Genomic DNA, 20,534 nt, shown 5'->3' on the forward strand with positions numbered 1-20,534 from the left:
CAGAGCAAATTTCTCCAGAAAAGGTCTCAAGCAAAGAGCAATTACTTTCATAACTGAAGTATTCTGCATTGCAGAAAGTGATGATTTTGACAATTCCCCTTTTTTTTTTTTTTTTTTTTCCTTTTGCTTGTCTCTCCATAGTCTCAACAGGTACAGCTATAATCTCATCACTGCACCGCTCCACAGGCTGCCGGGATTTATTTGATTTGTTAACTTTGGACACGGCTCCCTTCCAGTTCTCCCTTTATCTGGGTATGTAATGACGTCCCAAGGCAGGGAAACCCACAGAGCCGAGTCTCGGGGAAAAGCGAGGGCTCCATACCGCTCCCCATGGCGTCTGCTTGCTCTACCTTCCCGGCAGCAGACTCTCTTCAGGGGATGAGGTGGAGGCCACAAGGCTGTCCGAGCTGCCCGGGCGCGGACACCGCGGCGGCGTTTCCTACGAGCCGGTGGCGGGGCGACCGAGGCGGCTCCCGCCTCTCGCTGCCTCAGCCGTCCCTCCCCGCTCCCGGGGCAGGGGCTCTCCCGGCGTTTCCCGCGCGGCCGGCGGGGCGGCGGGAAGGACGGGCGGGGGAGGGCGGCGGCGCCAAGAAAAGGAGCGAAACGGCTCCGCGCGGGCGGGAGCCCCGTCCCGCGCGCCCGCTGCCGCGCGCCGCCTGCCCGCGCGCTGATTGGCCGGCGGCGCGGCCGGGGCTCCCCGGCGGCCGCGCCTGATTGGCCGGATTGTAAAGCGATGTCTGAGGGCGCCTGGCGGGAGCGGCAGAGCCGCGCGCCCCCCGCGCGCCCCGGCCCCGGCCGAGGTGAGGGCGCGGAGCCCGCCGAGCCTCCCGCCCCCTGCCCGCCTTCCCTCCTTCCCTCCCTCCCTCCCCGGGAACGCAGCCCCGAGCAGCCGCGCTCCCCGCGCGTCCCTCCGGGGACGGCAGCGGCTCCTCTTAAGAGCCGGGCTAAAGGCGCCTTCTCGCTTTGCAGATGGAGGTGAGCGTCCTGGCGCTGCGGGACCTGGCGAGCGCCCGGCCGGGGCGGCGGGGCCGCGCCGAGGCGGCCCAGAAGGTGAGCGGGAGGGCCGGCGGCGGGTCCGGTCCGGTGCGGAGCCGCGGGCCGGTGCGGGGAGGAGAGGAAGAGGAGGGAGGGAGGGCGGCGAGAGCGGGCTCGCCGCGGAGCCCCAGCCCCGCGAGTGCAGGGCCGCCAGCCGGGGGGCTTGGGGGGAGTCGGGCTCTGGATCGCGCTTCTATGGCTCCTGTGGGCAGCGTCTGAGGTGCTGCCCATCGGACCTGCTCTGCCCTGTGACTGTACAGCAGTATCTTACCTGTGAGCGCTTGGGCACTGGGATGGCCAGCATCACCCTTCAGGTAAAGAAATAATCCACTGTAAGAAGCCTGAGTCATGCCAGCCTTGTCAGTAAGCGAAGTGATTGCACTCTGGCACTACACAGCGGGAAACACCATTTAGCCGAGTAGAATTCACTCAAGTATCCCAATGGCTACCATGTGGTAAGGTGGAGAAGGCTCTTGTAGAGACTCATAGTTCTAAAGGTAAGAACCACAAGGTTCTTAACTTGGCACAGGAATAGTATGGTTCTGTTGATTAACAGTAGTTTGAGCACACTCATGGATATGTCCACCATGCTTGTCTTCTGGCCTGTATTCATAAAGTGCAGTTCTCCAGTCAAGAGGCTAAGTAGGGCCACTCAGCAAGGAGCAAGCTCATTGTTTCAGTAATGTCTCCTGAACTAGATGCAATTCATGACCTGTTGTCCATGCTCAATCTGAGTCCTCCAAAATTCACACAGTTCTTGTCAGATTCCACTCCTATTATATCAGAGATTTGGTTTAACTCCTGCTCACACACTAAGTTCATCAGGCTGGCCTTTCCTGTCCTCTACCTCGTACTTCTACCAACTGCCCTTGAGATTTTGTGCAATACAGGTAGGACTTCACCGACTGTTTGCAGCTACTGAAAAAAAAGAGGAGAGAGGGTAAAAGTGTTTCTTACCTTAGCAGGTAATTATGATAGTAGAAAATAGAAGATCTGATGGTAGGAAATAAAGATTTGAAAGGGCATAGTCATGTGCTTTTCATTGTGGTATTTGCACAAAAACATGAAGATCTGAGGTACTGAAACAGCAGGTTGCTTCAGCTGCCCTCCCTGCACTTCCATTGCCACCAGCCATAATGAACAGGAACTTTAGGGGAAGATAGACTTTCTGCATCACTTAAGGGTTGATTCACTGCCAAATGTGAAATTGCAAGAAAATATTGAGTGTTAACACTATATGAATATGTATTCTAAGAAGTACCATGACCTCTAAATTGACCCCTATTTATCACAGTGTAGCAAGTTATAACTGGCTGACTGTTAGTTGTAAGAAAAGAGATGTATTTATTACATCCTTTTGGGTAATTCATAGATGAATGTATGCAGAAGTGTTCATCAGTGCTCAGAGCACAATGCTTTTGATGTGCCAAATTTATTTCCAGTCTGAATGCTACAAAATTGCTCCTAGTAAATGCCAGTTTCAGTTGTTGCTAAAACTTTTTTCTACTTTCTAGCTAGATGTTCCTGTTAGGATGACCTTTGGAATCACCCATTTAAATATATTTCAGCTACAGAATAATTACATTACTCCAAGTAAAAGGCAAAACTTAAGAAAGTTCTTACGGTAGTCCAGTACAAATTAATATTTTGTTTCCAGATTTTATTCAATTTCTGAATTGGATTTCTTACAGCACAAAATAAAATACATTATATCAAGGTACCAGTAATGCTTCCTTCAGTCGGTCCCTTGAAGTGAGTTCATCTATAGTGATAATTCTTGCAGATCCATAGCTGAAATACACAAAAAGCTTGAAGGCAGCTAGGGACTGGAAGGAATTGAGCTTCATTCAGGAAATTATCAAAATCAGCTGATGTATCAGACTTTTCCTCCTAGCAGCTCTTAGCTATAGTAAAGGAACAGTTATGGAGATTTTCTTGGTTGGTTGCACAGCAGACAGTGCAGATGCAAAACTTGCCTTGCTTGCAGATGAGGTTATGTCCCCTTTGGTTTGATATTTTGTGAGTTTGAGCTGCATCTCCAGCATGGCTTTTAACCTGGGACCTTTCAAACAGAACTCTACTTTCTTGCTAAGTGTAATGTGACCAGTGCATGATTTCAGTTTTCCTGCAATTTGGTGATTTATGTTTGTGGGCAATGCTTTCTTGCAAGAACAGTCAGGGTTTAAAAGCCTAGTAGGCCACAGGTTAGACTGATTGACCTCAAGTTCTGTATTTCAAGGCAGTATCTCAAATACACTTCCTCCAGTATAGCAGCATGTAGAATACTTTAACATTCCCAACAAAGGCAGAAGAACTGTGCTAAATATAGCTATGAGTGCCAAGGCACAAGTCAGTAAAAATAACTTCATAAGAATCATGAAATTGATTGATGGAATGTTTTTTTCCTCTTGTGTCTAATAAAACTTTGTTTTTAATAGGAAAACATATATGATCGATCCAGGATGGCCCCAAAGACTCCCATTAAGAATGAACCTATTGATCTATCGAAGCAAAAAGGCTGCACACCAGAAAGAAACCCAATTACACCTGTTAAGATCATTGACAGACCTCAAGCTGATCCCTGGACTCCTACTGCTAACCTGAAGATTCTGGTTAGTGCTGCTAGTCCTGACATGAGGGACAGGGAAAAGAAGAAAGAGCTCTTCAGACCCATAGAAAACAGTGAGCAGAGTGACACACCTGATTCGTTACAGGTGAGACTCAGAACATAATTATCCTACATTCACTTAGGATTCAGACCTTCCTTAAGTTGCTCCTCAGATTTCTTCCAACTGGTTCTTTGCTCCCTATGGAATGGTGCAGAATTGCAAGACATTCCCAGGGACTGCTGCCTACACAGCAATGTCTGAGCAGTAGGACTTCAAAAGTGAGTTACTAGAAACTGACCTGAAATCCCCTCAAGAGCCTGAATATTACTTAAAAGGACAATTAAGGAAGTAGAGCTTAAATGTTTGTTTTCCCCAACTGAAGTACTTTTGAACCACATTAGAAAGAAAAATGCCAGATCTGTTTTGAACAAGCATCCTTTTCAGAAATAAATTTGACAGTGAGAGAATATACTCTCCAAATCTTAGACTCCATCTGCAACTGTCCTGCAAAGTGGTCTGCCAAAACCCTTTATTCCCACTTCCCCCCCAGCTCCCAAACTAGTGGTCAGAAAGCAAGGTCAGGCATTAAAATTTCTACTTCACAAGACTTAAGCGATGCAGGGATTGATTCCTGTCCTCACTTCATGAAGTCTGTCGCTAGAGAGAATGACATCGGATTGTAGTAAGCATCATTGCAGTTTTCTTCCTTTGTGGTTTTTTTTGTTCCACTGCTGCTTTTCCTCTCCTGCTTTATTTCTTGTAGGCTATCCTTCCCTGTTGATTTCAACTACAAGACAATAGTTCTGGGTCCTCCTACTGAGAAGCATCATTTCATAGGTACAGATCACTCTGGAAGTGTAGTTTTTACAGCTACTGTAGTAGCAACAGTAGTGTAAAAAATTCTGCAGCTTTCATGGTCATAACAAAGCAAACGGTTCCCTAGAGATTATTCCTAACATAGTGTCCAGTAGGTAAAAAATAGTTGATGTTTAAGGTTAGTTCATTTTACCACTTCAAGCCTGCTAAAATCACACAGCATTTTTGGAGTGGCTACTATAAAGAGTTCAATTATTTTCTAGTTTATTTTATTTCATTTAATAATCTTCTATACTTAGAAGGGTAACATACAAAAGAAGGAAAAGTTTTAGAGTAAGAATACTGCTATTTCCATACCACATAAAACTCAGTTCTCTCAGAGCACCAGCCTGCCACAAGGTAACTTACTTGCAATTAGCTAAAGGCAGTTTAAGATCCCATAAGCTAGCAAACACAGGTTTCCACAGCTACCACCACCTTCAGCTTTTCTTGGCCAGAGGGGAAGACTTCTTTTCCCTTTTATAACACAGAAGATAACCCTAGAGTTACCAGTGCAAAATAATCCTCCATCATTCTTGTTTTGTGATAAACATGCCTCTTCCTACATTCTTGCCACCATGGTTTTGCTGGTTTCTATTTTACCCATTGCAGGGTAAGAAAGACCGCAGTCAGACCATCCTACAGAATTACTTAAGCTAACATCTTGACTAAGCTTAAGGTTCAAAGACTGAGTAGCACCTGTTATAGCTTCTGAGGAAAGTGCCCCCACCCCATCCCCAATCACCAGTTTCTTAAAGTGATAGTGTCACTGTAAAAGTCAGTGAACAGAGGTATTGCAGGAACTTCTTGATGGCTTCTGCATCTCCTGTTTTGTTAGATCCAGAAGTATTTGAGAGCATATTCTTCCTTCTTTCCAAAAGAAATACTCTTTCCAAGTATTTTCTTGCCGTCTACTAGTCTTGGGTGTTGATCTTACTGTTTTTTTCCTTATGCACGACCACTATTTTATGATTGCACAGATAAGAATTTTTCTGTAGCTATCTTGTGTGATGAAATAAGAAGAGCTTGCAGTTGTGTTATTCGAGTGCTGTGTGCTTTCAAGGAGTCCATGTTTTTATTTTTTAATTAGAAAATCTGATCTTAAATATTGATAACATCTGAAATAAGCCTCACTGTACTATGTCTTGCTTTTAAAAGCTCTGCACTAAAGGGTTAACATTTATTTTTTAACAGTATGATATAGTAGATGACAGCACGGTTGATGAATTTGAAAAGCAGAGGCCCAGCAGAAAACAGAAAAGCTTAGGACTCTTGTGCCAAAAGTTTCTAGCTCGCTATCCAAAGTATCCATTGTCAACAGAGAAAACTACCATTTCTTTGGATGAAGTGGCTTCAATTCTTGGTATGTATACCTGTGAAACTGGGGTAACTGATCACCTGGGGTAACCTAACAGGTGGGCCTTCCAAAGATCATATTCTAACAGAGTACTGTCAAGATCTGCCTTTCCCAGGGTCTGGATGCTCTTCTAATCATACTAATCAAGAGTTGGAAATGCCTGATATTCTTCAGTGTCTTTGTTGTTTGGTAGCACTACCATTTTGAAATCTGCTTTCTGACTTTCTGCACTTTTTGCTAGACAGATCTTGCTTCCAGCTGTTTACCAACTCTGTTACTTACTTAAATATTCAATTCATTAAATACTGAAAGAAGTAGGATTTACAAACCCTCTGATGGAGGATTTGTAGACCACAAATTTCATCAAAATGAAACATTTGGGGAAACAATTGCAAACTGGCATGCATTGAAGAGAAGTTGTGTTTACTCCTTGATTTCTGAACAGGTTTTACATTGTATCTTTCAAGATCACATGGTTCATCAAGGTTACCTTACCTTTCAATATCACCTTGTGATGGGAAGGTGCTAGGAGAACTGCAAGAATACCATGAGAAAATGTCTTGTTTTAAGTAGTTCATTTGCTGGTTCTGCTGTTAGGTTTGGTTTTAATTGAAAGATTAAAGAACTATCTGCAAGAAATAATAAAACTTGGGAGAGAGGACTCAGACAGGACACATTAATAGCAAAAATATCTGAGTCCTTGGAGAGGTTGTTTCTTAGCTAGGAAGGGCTTTACAAAATTGGACTTAAATTAAATAAATCTTATATCTACATTTAAAACTCAGGTATCAACAAAAAAGATGTAGCCAAAATGAAATTTGTGTGTTTTAGGAAGAAAAGGAACAGGAGAATGATGTCTTCTGTAAATCTGTTAAGAAAGGCCTCGAAATACCCATTTATTTGCTTTGGTATAGTGAATTGGAAACAGGATAGAATACAGATTAGGTAAATAGATAAATTATTTTTAAATTAGATTCTACAGTTACTTCTTTATGTGCTTGCATGAGATGCTCAGGCTCCAGCCTTGTACAGCTGAACATGAATAGTGCTTTATTCTGTGTTGGGAGTGGCATTAACTTGCTTTCCTAAATAACAGAAACTTTCTTCTAAAAGTTAATGTTGGAAATTTTACCTCTCAGAAAGGGGAAGTTTTGGTTGTCCTTCTTCCCTTGGTTTTCCCTTCCTCGCTTGTGTTCATTTGCTTCAGTGGCCACGAAATTACCCCCTGCTGATGTTGCTGCTCTCAATGTAACAAATGATGTCCATGATACAGCTTTTGCTACAAATGTATATTGCTTTGTTCACTGAAGAGAAGTGGAAGGCCGCAAAGGGGGCTGTGCTGCTGGTGCCTGACAGATACCAGGATATGTGTAACACTCTTGTTTTTCTGAATTGTATTTTGTTCCAAATTCTTCACACACTTGCAAATGCTTGTGGATTGTTTCACCCAATATGTGTTTTAAGTTGGTAAGTATTATGCCTAGTCTTCAAATGGGTAAACAGGTACATTACGGCCTTGCCTCCCACAGGGAGGTTTTCAAAACCTTTCACCCTAACTAGCACTTATTCCACTCAGCTGATGTTAACTGTTAGAAGATTTTTGGTGCAGATGCTGCCACCAGCATATAGTACATTGTGCTACATATAAGAGCCAGGCTTCAAACAGCACTGGACACAAGCTCACAAGGACAGTGAGCATTGCCGCCAACCAGTTCATATTCAGTCCCCAACCTTGCTCATATCAGTCAGGCTGAACTCAATATTGGACATATTCCATAAATTTCCTATAGGACTAGACCCAGCCAGCACTGATCATTTGTTTCTGTTGTGTTTGGGAACAGTAGGTCTCATTCTGCAGCACTCTGCTCCTTGTGAAGCTGTTGATGCCCTTTTACTTGGTACTTGCTTAGCAAGTAAAAGTAATTGTGTCACTGTAAATGCAAGTGGAGGACTGCACTTCCCCATGTTCCTATATCTCTGTGCTGTGACAGACCCTTTTCTGCCCTGTTACACACAGGCTTGTGTACAGGTGTGTGTCTGTGTGGTGAAGCTGTCTGTAAGGAAGGGCCAAAGTGCTCTGAATACCCTGAGGCAGTTTGGGTAGGTCTGAGTGAATGGGGCTGGCAGACTGCAATCAGTTCTAAACACAGTGTGGGTGCTTTGAGCTGAAGCCGTGGCTGGGCTGGAAGTTATGAAAGCGGACAAGGAGCAGCACACCATGAAGCTGGCCATGCATAGGGCAGATTTTCAGTGTGCAAATACAGATGTAGCTAATAGAATGAGTCCATGTGAACACTGAAAATGTCTATTAGAGAACAACCTGTTCTCTGTTTGCTTTTACTGAACTAAGATGAGCATCTCTGTCTCTTTTATCTGCTCCCCCCACTTCCCAAACAGGAGTTGAGCGGAGACGAATTTACGATATTGTGAACGTCCTGGAGTCATTGCAGTTGGTCAGTCGTGTGGCCAAGAACCAATACTGCTGGCATGGCCGGCACAACCTCAGCCAAACTCTGAAAATGCTTCAGGAGGCAGGAGAGCTGCAGTATGGAGAGTTAATGACCTCCCAGCACAAGGAGCAGGACTTAGAGTACAAATCTGGAGAACAGAAAAAGGAAACTATTCCAGATTCTCAAGACAGACCATTACTGGACTTTTCAGAACAGGATTGCACCTCTGGTAGGATGATTACTAAATGTGTGATGATACACAGACACAAAGTCTTTTTCTCCAGTTTACTATGTCACTTTTCCCCTTGCTTTGCCTTTAAATTAAATAATAAAAAGTTCTCCTTTGCAAAAAGGTGCTGAATTCACCATGGAAGGTACAGAATTCTTCCTTCTATTCTGTCCCTAACATAGGTCTCAAGACAGATGTTTCTGTCTGTCCTACAGACTGGCAGAAGTTCTGCTGAACAATCCAGTTTTTTCTCCACCTGTATCTGACAGTAAATGCTTTATCCTGTCAGAAAGAATCATGTTCATTTGTCCTCTCTTTGCATGCTGCCCACAGAACACGTGATGGTTTTCAGTTACAAAGTCCATTAGAGTCACAAAATTACAGTGGCGCAAACTGTGTAACATAACATAGAATCAGCTTTGGAATTTCACTTTCTAAAAGCTATTTCTGCAAGTCTGAATTTTTCTTGTCCTTTGAAGAGAGACTCCTGTCTGCATTAATCAGTTATTTGCTGCCTTTGAATTAATTTCTGCTTTCTGGCAAGGAAATACTTTACTTATTTTGTGTGTGAGAAACCTTCTTACTAGCTTTCTGGCTGTGATGGATGGCATATGCTAAGAGCCTTGGGTATTATTTGTAACACAGCATCTGCGAACAGCAGAAAGGACAAGTCATTGCGGATTATGAGCCAAAAGTTTGTCATGCTGTTCCTTGTCTCCGAGACCAAGATAGTCACTCTGGACATCGCAGCAAAGATACTGATAGAAGAAACCCAGGATACAGTGGACCACAGCAAATTTAAAAGTAAGATGGCTAATGAGAGGCAAATCAATCAGTCAGTGAGTAAAGAAAACAGGGCATGTTTGGTCTGACAGCAAACAGACACCAGTACGTAACAGCAAAAGCAATTTGTGCATCTTTTCCTGGAATATGTTCTGGGTTTTTTTTCATTGCACATGCATATTTGTGAAAACAGAGCTTGGTGTGGAGAAGAGTCACTTTGACAATTATCTCCCAAGTTCAGCTTCAGAATAAAGAAGAAAATTCATTGTTGTTGATTTTTTTTTATACTTAAGCCCTGTTTCCTGTACTGCTCTGAATGATGTTTCAGAACTGAAGCACATTGATTAATTTAATGGAATTATTTTTCTCTCTGGAGAAATATGTTCCTTCTCCTTTTTGCACCAGAAATCTTTTACAGCTGGATGGCAGGGTTTGCTTTCAGTTAGTGAGGATTAGTACTTCAATCCCTTGGATAACATGGGAGAACTTAGCATTAGTAAATAAATCTTCTGAGATAAAGACTTTAAAGACTTAAAAGTGCTTTTAAAGTACAGTACTTGCACTTCAGTTTTGAAATTCTATCCCAAGTATAAGAAGAAATGTGAGGAGTTTAGCTGGAAAATATGTAGATATCATAGTCAGCTCAAAGATGTTATTTACTAGAGTCACAGAGATTTTCTGAGCGTGTTACATTTTTAGAAATTATAAATATGTGTCTTCTTGTGTTCAGCTGTGCACCCTTGTGCCACTTTCCGCCAGCTTCTCTTTACCTGTGTGGAGGTAGCTGCCTTTTCTGGGCAAGTTGCTGTAATCACTCCCTAACCTATATCCATCCAAATGAGGTAGACGTGTTTAAACCTGAGCAGCTAAGCTATGAAGTAGCAGTGACAATCAGGTGGGAGCTGGCATGGCAGACTTCATGGAAGGTGGCCCAGATCCATCCCAATTTGATTTGCCTACCTCATCTATGAAAGCTGTGGTGATAGTCTGGAATGAAATTCTCACATGAATATGTCCTGTGTGCATTGTAAACCTGACTCTCTTATCTGCTCCTGCCCTCTCTTGTTAGCAAAGGTACGAAGACTGTATGATATTGCCAACGTTCTCACCAGCCTAGGCTTGATCAAGAAAGTCCACGTCACTGAGGAGCGAGGACGCAAACCAGCTTTCAAGTGGATTGGGCCTGTGGAATTCCCTGAAAAAACTGGTAACTTGTGTAGCTTGCATTTATTTTCTTTTTGCTCTGACTGTCCCTTCCCAAGTGGTAAAAGGTTGTTTTCTGTGTGTAAAGAATGGCTCAGCATTCAATGCGTACCCTGCGATTATTAATTGCTGCCAGCTCAACATTTGCCCTTGTTAGACTTTGCACCCAAGATCTGGGTCTGTGGAGGGGTGTTACAGGATACTGTGTCTTGTAGGTATTTTTACACCGACTTAGATAACGGTATGCATAACAGTGTGAATTGTAGAGCAACAGCAGATAGCACTGACATCTTCAAATCTGGGTCCACAGCTGTTCTGGGTTGCAAAATTTTGGTAATTCCTTAATAATTATTCAGTGCATTATTTTCTTTGTAAGGGGCCTTAACAAAGTACAGCAGGGCTGTTTCTTGCATATGGCCCCTTCTACCAAAGCTTTGTCTGCTAAGAACAAGGTGGTGGGATAGCACATCTCTGTAAGATGATGTTCCTTGGCTAGAAGCCAGAGCAAAGGGAAGCCCTTTGGCTTTGATATTTGCATCGGGACAGTGCCAGGAACAAGTAAAATGAAAGATAATGTAAATATTATCTTAGTACACTTTCTCCTCCTCGCTAGCACACTGGAGTGTAGCTGCTGCTGTAGCTGCTATGGATTGGATAGGAAGGAAGCCCTTACCTTGTCTACTGGTGCTTACTGAGTTCTAGGTTTGTTGTGGGGTTTGAGATAATGTAGAGGTTGCCTCTTCCCTTAACGCCAAGTTTGGTAATACCGCAGAAGCATAAATGATGAGCTGTGTTACCTGAAGGACTGTTGTACAATATTATGTCCCTACAGATGAGCTGAGAGGACATAGCTCAACATCAGATCCTCTGCCAGAGACACAGAGAGGAGCCTGTGCCCGGTACCAGACCAGTGCTACTGGAAAGCAAAGGTTTACACGTCACTCTTCATTTAGCCGTGCACAGACTTGTGAAGCAACCAGAAGGAAAGTCAGTTCTGAGCCTAACAGCCCACATCAAGAGAGGCAAGGTAACTACTAATGAAGCATGTTCTTTTCTATCCCACTGGACCTGCCCAAATGAGGGCATGCACCAATTTAAGGCACTTGATTGAGTGAATCAGCATAATTAAATATGTGAACTATTCCTGGGAGGTACCTATATTTCTACTGTGCACATGGTAATGAAACTTCTGGTTTAGCGCCTCCAGTCAAATGCCTAAAGTTACATGAGGTGGATTTGGGCCATAACTGCAATTGAATCTGCAGTTTGTTTTCTACAGGTAAATATTTCTGTTCTGTACTAACAGCAACTATACTATAATTTCTTCTGTGTAACTTGATTAAGAAAAAATTTTTAGCCACAAAATGCTTGCTTTATTTTATGGTTCCTAACATAGTGAAATTTATTGTAACAATCTAATGGATAGTTGTTAAAAAAGATAGATAAAGTAATTACAGGGCTTTTCACAGTTCCCTCTTATAGGAAATAATGATGTTGAACATGTCTCCAGTGGGACTGAGAGTTCTGAGTGTCTTGCAGGTTCTGGCTCTAGGTGATTAGTGGATGTTATAAAAATGTGTCAGGACTGAAAAATGATAGCAATTATTTTATATGGCCAGTATCAAAATATGTTTGGTAAACCTGTCTGTGATTAATTGAATTCCTCTTTGTTCTTTCAGCCGGTGTTGTGAATTCAGATGAAAATTGTTCCAAAATGATAAATCTAGCAGCTGTCTGCAGGCAGAAAATAGAGGAAGATACTGGGTAGGTTGGTCTTAGCGGTTGTCCAGTTAGAGCTTTGTGCTCGTCATGTTTAGTTTAAGGATGGATTCCATTGATGAGACTGAGATATAAAAGTTGCCATAAAGTCTTGTTATTACAATTTTAATATTTTAATATTGCTTGAGATCAGCATGGCTTTTTGTTTTTTTCCCATGGTCATTTTACACCCATCTGTACTTGTACCACTGTTGGTGTTTTGCTTCAGTAGTTCTTTCTGTTGTGTGTGTTTATATAGGTCATTGCTGCATCCTTTGACCTATTATCTGGGTAGGCTGAGCAAATTATGATTCTGTGGAAGGGCATCTCTGTCTTCTCTAACCTATTCCAATTTGAATTCATTTGTGAATGACTGACTAGTCAAGTGAAGCCAAAAGCATTATTGGTCCATCAGAAACCTGAGAGCTCTGCCTCTGTGTTACTAGAAATGATAAAAAGTGACCCTTCTTGTAAACTGTGTAAAAGTTGTTGTTTGGGGGTTGAATTTTTCCACATTTATGTCCAAATATATATCTCTTTGCTTCGAAGGATAAAATAGGTGTTTAATTTTGGAATAAATATTTTTCCTTTTTTCATTACTATTTGGGGGTTTTTTTTGTTTGCTTTTCAGGAATAAAGCTTGTGACACCGAAACGATACTAAACTCAGCAAAGAACTCCAACATAAGTTTACCTTTCTCCCTTCTTCCGGTTCCTGGAGACTCTGATTTTTGTGTTAACCCTTTGCCTCAGGCAGTATTCCCTGTGGTTCAGGCAGATGTGCCAAGCTTCTCACTACCAAATGGTATAAGCAGCCAGGCTTCACACCCTTCCACACCAGCAGCCTCCAAAACAGAAAATGGAAAACCTACCCTGGTCTCCAACCAACCCTTCCTGTGCTTCCCATCTTCATCCCTTTTTATGTTGTGTGGTGGTCTTCAGGACAATACCGTGAGCGAGCCCCTGCCTGCTGCAGGAGACCTGGCAAACAGGAGTGCAGAAGCTCAGGCTGCTGCACCTCCCACTGCCTGCCAAAAGCGCAGCTCCCACAAGTGCTCATCGCCCTCTGCACCTGCAGATGATGAAGAGCCAGCTGCTAAAAAGCAGGCATTGGAGCACAGTGATCTGCCCCTCTCACTTGTAGTACCCAAGGTAAAGTGAGTTTCATTATCACTTAGGCTTTCTCATAGCAAGGAAAGACTTTTGCCTAAGACAGTGTTTTCAGAAGGGAAAATTCAGTGCACTGCTCTTGAGAGATAAACATGCTGCCTCCCACATGTTCATAAACTTGCAAGTGGGCTGTGTCAGGAAGTATGAGCACTAACTGGGAGATGTTTTCACACCACCAGGGGAAAATAGACTTGGGTAGCTTTACATAGTGATGTGATGCTCAGCTGTTCTTTAGAATTAGTGTCCTGATCATTTTCTGCAGCAAAACAATTGGTCAGAGGGGAAGAAATCAATATAGTTATTACTTCTCATCTTCCCCTGTTAGCTTGAGCTTTCTCAGACAGCAGCAGCATTGCTTACTCTACTGAGCTATAGCAAATGTGATTTGTTCTTTCCCCCTACTCTCCAGCCTGAGTACCTCTCTGAGGCCCAGTGTTGCCCACAGTAGGCTGGTGAAAGAAAGATAATGATGATGAAGGTGATGTGCAGTTATCTCAGAATTCTCTTAAATACTGAAAGTAGGGGTCAAGCACAACATCATGCCATATAAGCCATTTGAATATTGAATATAAAACATTTGATCAAGTGTTTTTCCTTATCAATAAAAAAGTAGTCCCAGAGGTCAGGTATTTCTTATGTAGTGTATCCAAGTACTGAATGTGAACTGCAGCAAACAGCACAGGGTTTAGGCATCGCTAATATGACTCTTCAAATCCCCAAACAAAAATCTTAACTTGGTGATTTGCTAATCAGGTTTGTGCTGCTCCTTTGCACAGATGCATGAGGAAGGTTCATGAGAGGTATTGCACTGTTTTATTTCAGTTTGGAAATAAATGGAAGTAAATGGAAGTCTTCATTTCCATTTTTGTTTTTTGCTTAGAAGCCGCCCGAGTCACCCAAGGCAGAACCTTCCCCAGGAAGTGGCTGTTCAGCTGCTGTACATCTAGAAACAAATTGTCTTGGACTTGCAAGTCCTGCTGCTCCAGAGGAGGCAAAGAAGGAGTCCACTAAGCCTTTAGATCGTCAGGAGCATGAAAAACAATCCCAGAACAAAGACCCTGATGAACCCCCTCCAGGAAATGAGCACATCTCTAAAGAAAATGCCAATCAGCCTTTCCAACCACAGTATCTTTATGTTCAGCCTACTGCAGGTAAGGACAGCCGTGAGACCTAGAGGCACCCAAGCCTCTGTATCTGTTCACTGAGCAAATACTGAGTCCTACAAATAGGTGAATATTTAGCATAAAAAACCCTGACAGCAGTTCTCTGTAGTAGTTTAGTAACTCTGAAATCTCTTTACTCAATCTCAACTATTGCACGTCTGAAAAGACACATTTTTCTGAGGTTCCCAAACATGAATAGCATTGAACAATGTGGGGTTTGCATGCCTGAATTATGTGCAAAAGACAGTTATGAATTATGAATTGTGTACAAAAAAGACAGTTATCCAACATTCAAAAGTCAAAGGAGCTGGAAGTCTAGATTTGGCAGAAAGCTGACCAATATAGAACAGCAGCGTCCCCTGAGTGTATGAATTTCATCATCTTCAGACCTTGTACTGTCTTGTATCATGCATTATCAGTGTAACTCCTGAAACCCAAGGCACTGGGGATGTAGCCAGCCCTGCTTTTATGACACTGTGGGGATCTAGAGGAAGCAGCTGCAAATACTGAAATGGGATTTCGTGTCCACCATGTTTTGTGCCTGTGTTTGTGTGCAGTGGATGACGGCTTTGTAGGAACAGAATGTGTGGCAGATTTGCCTGACTACTGCTTTAGTCTTTGATTCACTTGTGACACGGAGTGGGGTCTATGGCATTTCACTTAGGTTGGAGATGTTCAGTTTAAAAATGCTGATCCTGGTGTTTTGGAAGGTCAGACAAACTGGGAGCCAGAGCAGCTTCTGCTTCAACACAGTAGTTCAGCTGTTCTCAGCAAAATTAATGCCTCTGTGACATATCCTTGTGGGTGTCTCCCATTTGTTGGGTTTGGTTTTTCTGGCTTTTTTTTCCTCATTAAAAGTAATGTCTATGTTTTCATATAGCAGAGGATGATTCCAGTTAGTGGAAAAAAAGAGTTTGTTTAGCCAGGATGTTGCTTGTAATCAAAGTTAGAAGCAGAAAAGACCAAGGAGTGTGGTTGGTACTTCATATGACCAAAGTAAATGGATGCATGTACAGTGAATAGACAATTAGGGGGGAAATGGAGGCAAATAAGGAAAGGGAACTGGACAGCAAAGTTAGGGGATTGTGACACTTTTCTTCCTTATTTTTTATTGTTTTGTCATAGTTTACTTCCTTGGCAGACTTTTCTCTAATGTTACATACTTTTCCTACTGTAGATGAAGTTACAATAGTTTAATTCCCTTTATCAAGATTATTAATGCTTTGGTTTTTTCTCTCTTTGGTTTAGGATTAGGCAGTTTTAATTTTCTCTTCTCTGCAAACCAAGCCCCTGGTGCCATCAGCCTGGCTGCAAACCAGTTGCCTTCTCTAAGTGTACCCTGTGTCATGGTGCCATCAGCAGCCTTGGCTTCCTTCCCTCTCGTCTGTTCTCCCTCGTTCACCAGCCCTCTTTCCTCGGTTCCTGATGGCTCCTTCTCAGCTGCTGCCTCCACGAGTTTCAGTGTGGCATCCCCCACCCCTGTGTTCATAAGCACCACGGCCGTTGTCACCCCCAAGGTCTCACCCGCCCCTTCGGTGGATCCACAGCAGCCGGCTCACCCCGCTCTGCACCTGAGTCCTGTGCTCACAAGATCCTGCAGTGCTGTTAAGCTGGACTCCCCTGTGTGTGTGGGACACCCGATGACGCTTCTGAAGCTGCAGCAGGTAAGGGGGAAAGGTGGGCGGGAGTGGTGATGAAGGAGCTGTGCAAGGTGCCTGATGGCACATGTCACAGGCTGGTGCCTCTGTCAGTGCCCGGTTGGCACGCTGAGAGCTGCTGTCTTCCACTGAGCTTGTGTGTGTCCATCTTAGGGGTGGCACAGGATATGGGACACTGTTGAAGTCATAGCCCAGTATAGCACATTTAGTCCTGAACAGTGAAGTGGTTTTATGACTTACAGAAATTCTAAAGTCCCCCAAGCAATCTAAGAGTTTTCCCCCATCTGTCATTATGTGTTATGCTATGGCTACAGAGAAACATTAGGAGGACAGGAGGGTTGTGTCAGAATTCTGGAATCAGCTGGTTGCAGCACTTTTCAGGAGGTGGTATCCTGGATTATCCCCTCAACCCTGTTCTGACCTCTCTTCACTATGTAATGGAAAAGGGTACAGGGATTAATGTCTTCCAGCAGTCGTCTGTTTGCCTGCTTATGTGTAGACCTTGAGAGAACTCTACTGAATCACTTTGGGGTTTTGTTTTTTTTCACAAATAGCCTTCATCAACTCCTCTCACTCCCAAGAGTATTCGTCCTGCACATCATGAGGCATTTTTCAAAACTCCTGGAAGTCTTGGAGACCCTGTGGCATGGAAGAAAAATGAAGGCAGCCAGACCAGAAGTGCCAGCTCTGTGCAGAGGAGACTGGAAATCTCCAGTACCAGCCCTGACTAATTCCGCTCTTTGCAGGAGGTGGGCAGATTGTCCTCGGACCCTGTAACAATTACAAGAGACCAAGCTCTTACCTGGCAAGAGGAGCATGTTAAAATGTCACCCCTTTTGGCATGCTTCCCCACTATGCATTCACCCACTGATTCTGTTAGCCATCTTCTTCAAAGTCACCCTTGGTACAGAAATCCTTTTAATGAATTGATCCTTCAGTACTGATTTGAATCCAGATTCTGTGCTTCACACAGCCTTGTGGGCATCAAATTGTAATTGTGATTTTAATTTGGAAAACTCTGTTTCTGTGAGGAGATGCAAACATATTATTTTGGGGTCCCCAGGGGTTCTTTATTCATGGTTTAAATGAGGTGTCTAGCACTTATCTGGGGTAAGCATTTCATTTGCATGTACTCTACTTACCCTGAGTAAATCTGTGGTAAAAATTATAAACTCTTGCAGTTGTGAAAGCAACTGCTTCCTTGGTTCCAAACTATCAAAGCATGCCTCTGCAGTGCAGCCTCTTGCTTTTAATTTTGTATGTTGGAGTGGGATTAGTGCAAAAAAGGATTTTTGCAGTTTCTGAATAACAGATTTTCTCAGGGTAGGATTACTTGAATGTCAGTTCGTTGTTGTACAGTTTGCCCAGCACTTGTGGTTAGAAAACCTAATAATAACACAGTATGATTGAATGTATACATGTGAAAAATATTAAGACCAAAATAACTGTGAATGTTAACATTTTTATAGTTGTGTTAATGAACTGTATTAGTCCTTGGGTTGGTTTTTTTTTTTGGTTTTTTACTTTGATCAAAATTTGCAAGTTAGATGTAAAGAATACAAAACGTGAATGGTTTATCAGATTTGACAAAGTGATTTGAGAGACAAACCACTGAGAGGACTGTGCTAAGATTTCATCTCCTGTTTAAATATCCACTCTAGACTTTATGACCAAGGAACACTGATAAGTCATTAACCTCACTCATGATTAGATTCAGTCTAACCTGAGTCTACTAAGTGCCTACTTAGCTGTTTACTTAAGTGTACTTAAGGGGTATGTACTTAAGTGCCTAACTCTTCACTTGCAGGAATTTTGTGACTAGTTAATAGTGCTTTTGAGCATGTTGGGAAGACAAGGGAGATCTTATCCATCTAAACCAGAAAAAAGAAGTTGAATAGAGCAGGAGCCTTGGGTTTTAAAGCAATATAAAAAAATTAATAAAAAATTATCAGTATACCCTAAGAGAAGATAATGAGGAAGAAAAGTCTTAACAGTTCACATTCAGAATTCTCAAATAATAAATGGTGCTATTATCAACATAGGATATAATTTTAAGAGCTAATGCTCTTATGTTTGGGTATGTTTTCACTAATGTAGCAAACTGCAATTAAATTTGTGCAGTCTCCTGTTCAAAAGACAGAAAGTGTTGCTGTTAACATTACATTAGCCTGGACTTAGCAAATGGCCAGCATGATCAGCTCTCTTTTTGGTACTGACATTGATTTTCCAAGGGTAGATGCACTCTTGGATGTGCTATTTTGTCGGTCAAGGGAGGTTAGGACTTTGAGGCTGGGGATTTGATGAGGGCATCTTATTTTTATAATGAAAATGAAATTTAAGAAAGAATTTTAGTGAAGCTGAGGGTTTGAGTAATGTGGCCTTCTCTTAGAATAGACCAATAACAGGTTTTGAGAGGGCTTGGTTAGCCCTGGTTCAAACAAAATCTGTAGCAGAATTATCATAGGAAATTTCAGGGATGGTAAAGAGACATCTTCAGACTGCTAATTTTTTTTATATTTTAATGACACTACAGTTATGAAAGTTTACACTTTTTTCTTCTGAATTATTTCTTCTTATACACCCACTTAGATGAATTTTGCTTTGAAAAGCAGTGTGTAACTAGCACAGTGCTGCCCCTGCACTTCTGCTGGGGTGCATGTGTTGCTGCTGGGGTTCCAGGGAAAACAGTGGGTGCTGATCCTCCAACCCTTGTCTCTTCTCTCTCCCTCTACTACAGTACAGCCTTTTAGTGAAATGGCAGCTGGGAGCGGGGAGGAGGATTAGAGCTAATATTGGCTCTTTGCTCCAGTTGAAGCATCATCACCAAAATTGCCATTCTTTGTCGGTGATGTTACTGTGTGCCATAACTAACTTAACTATACTTGAAAATGCAGGGGGTGGAAATGGATTTTCCATTTCCAATTTCTGCTTACAGTTTTGAGTTTCTGTAAATACAGCAGGTATGGAAATGAGGGTTGACTTCCTCTTCTCAGTGAGTCATGGCTGGGAAGGCAGGTTTTGAGCCTAGGAGAAAAAGATGTTGATATGCTGTCTTGATTTTTGTCAATGCAAAATTCTCACTAAAATAGAGTGAGACCACTAAAGCAGTCGGGCAGCTGTGTTCTGTACCTGAGCTGCTGAACTGGACTGGTGAGGGGGAGCAGTCAGGAGGGAATGGGTTTACCTTTCCCATCTTTACCTTCACTGAAAGCTAAGAATTTAAATAAACTACGAACAACTCATCAGCAAAGCAGCTTTGGAAAAGCAGAATTTGTATTTGCACTGAGACAAAGTGCATACCCAGGAAGTTCTGCAGGGTTTGTGAAACCTTTCTGTCCCAAGTCAGTTGTTGAGGAGGCTGAGCATGTAACTTATACTTGAATCTATCTGCCACGTTTACATTTCTGATTGTCTTCTGTAAATTGGTGCTATTTCTGTATTTAAAAAGCTGTATTTTTTATGTAAAGCTGCTTCCAGTTTGGTTTTTTTTGCACTGCTAGTTTAATATAGATATTAATTTTATTGCTGTTTATAACTGTTCTTCAGTGATTAGATGTCCTGCTTTTCCTGCTCTCTAGCTATCTGTTTACCTGTCAGCATATAGCTTTACTCCAATCACACTGATGGTTTGAATATTTTTTTATACTATCTGTTAGCAAAATATTAAACTTTTACAGAATAAAAAATGAACTTAAAACTGAGGCTCTGATTTCAGTACGGAAGACTTTCAAGGACAACCTTGAAAAGAAATATTCCTGCTCCACATGTCCAGGTGAGGAGTTTTGTTGGCTGTGAGCACTGCAGGACTGGCAGAGGAGAGATAATGGAGCAGGCCAGGGCGAGACTGGGTGACCCTGGCCCGAAGCTACGCTGGGTGATCCCCAGCTGGCCGCCACAGGAGCGCCCCCAGCCCTGCCCGGAGCCGCGCTGGAGCCCCGTGTCCCTGCAGCCGTCCCTCGGCCCTGCTCTCCACAGGAGGGCAGCAGTGCCTGCCCGGCTGCGGCCGCAAACACCGAGCAGCTGGCGCTTGCTTTGCCTCCATAGAGCCACCGGCTGCTTGGAGAGAGCGAGTGGACAACAGCCACAGACCTGTGGCTTCCCCTTCCCTTTCTCCTGCCCTTGCCTAACCACACACAGAAGACACCACGACCAAAACAGAGCTTGCTCCCATTAAAATCAATGGCAGGTTCACTATTGATGTCAGCAAGCCCAGTAGTGCAGCCTTATCCTTCCTGGGATTAGAGAGGTGTGAGTTAATGCCCCAT

The 20,534-nt window shown here is 42.9% G+C and overlaps 2 protein-coding genes across 2 annotated transcripts in view; one reads left to right on the forward strand and one right to left on the reverse strand.

Moving 5' to 3' along the window:
- LOC113460377 (uncharacterized) overlaps nt 1–20,534 on the reverse strand; it is a 129,201-nt gene that overhangs the window by 58,119 nt on the left and 50,548 nt on the right. The window lies entirely within an intron of this gene.
- E2F7 (E2F transcription factor 7) lies at nt 644–19,945 on the forward strand. The gene is made up of 13 exons (XM_026798336.2): nt 644–800; nt 970–1,050; nt 3,474–3,749; nt 5,694–5,862; nt 8,254–8,535; nt 9,181–9,339; nt 10,388–10,525; nt 11,354–11,548; nt 12,201–12,285; nt 12,911–13,430; nt 14,329–14,599; nt 15,860–16,275; nt 16,824–19,945. The coding sequence occupies exons 2-13, from the start codon at nt 970–972 to the stop codon at nt 16,998–17,000; spliced, it is 2,769 nt and encodes a 922-aa protein (XP_026654137.2). The 5' UTR covers nt 644–800; the 3' UTR covers nt 17,001–19,945.

The sequence above is a fragment of the Zonotrichia albicollis genome, chromosome 4 (genome assembly GCF_047830755.1).
Source record: "Zonotrichia albicollis isolate bZonAlb1 chromosome 4, bZonAlb1.hap1, whole genome shotgun sequence".
Classification (NCBI taxonomy): domain Eukaryota; kingdom Metazoa; phylum Chordata; class Aves; order Passeriformes; family Passerellidae; genus Zonotrichia; species Zonotrichia albicollis.

Coding starts and splice junctions, on each gene's coding strand:
- E2F7 (XM_026798336.2), top strand. CDS start 970: ATGGAGGTGAGCGTCCTGGCGCTGCGGGACCTGGCGAGCGCCCGGCCG. Junction 9,340..10,387: donor GGACCACAGCAAATTTAAAA/GTAAGATGGCTA, acceptor CTCTCTTGTTAG/CAAAGGTACGAAGACTGTAT. Junction 13,431..14,328: donor TCTCACTTGTAGTACCCAAG/GTAAAGTGAGTT, acceptor TTTTTTGCTTAG/AAGCCGCCCGAGTCACCCAA.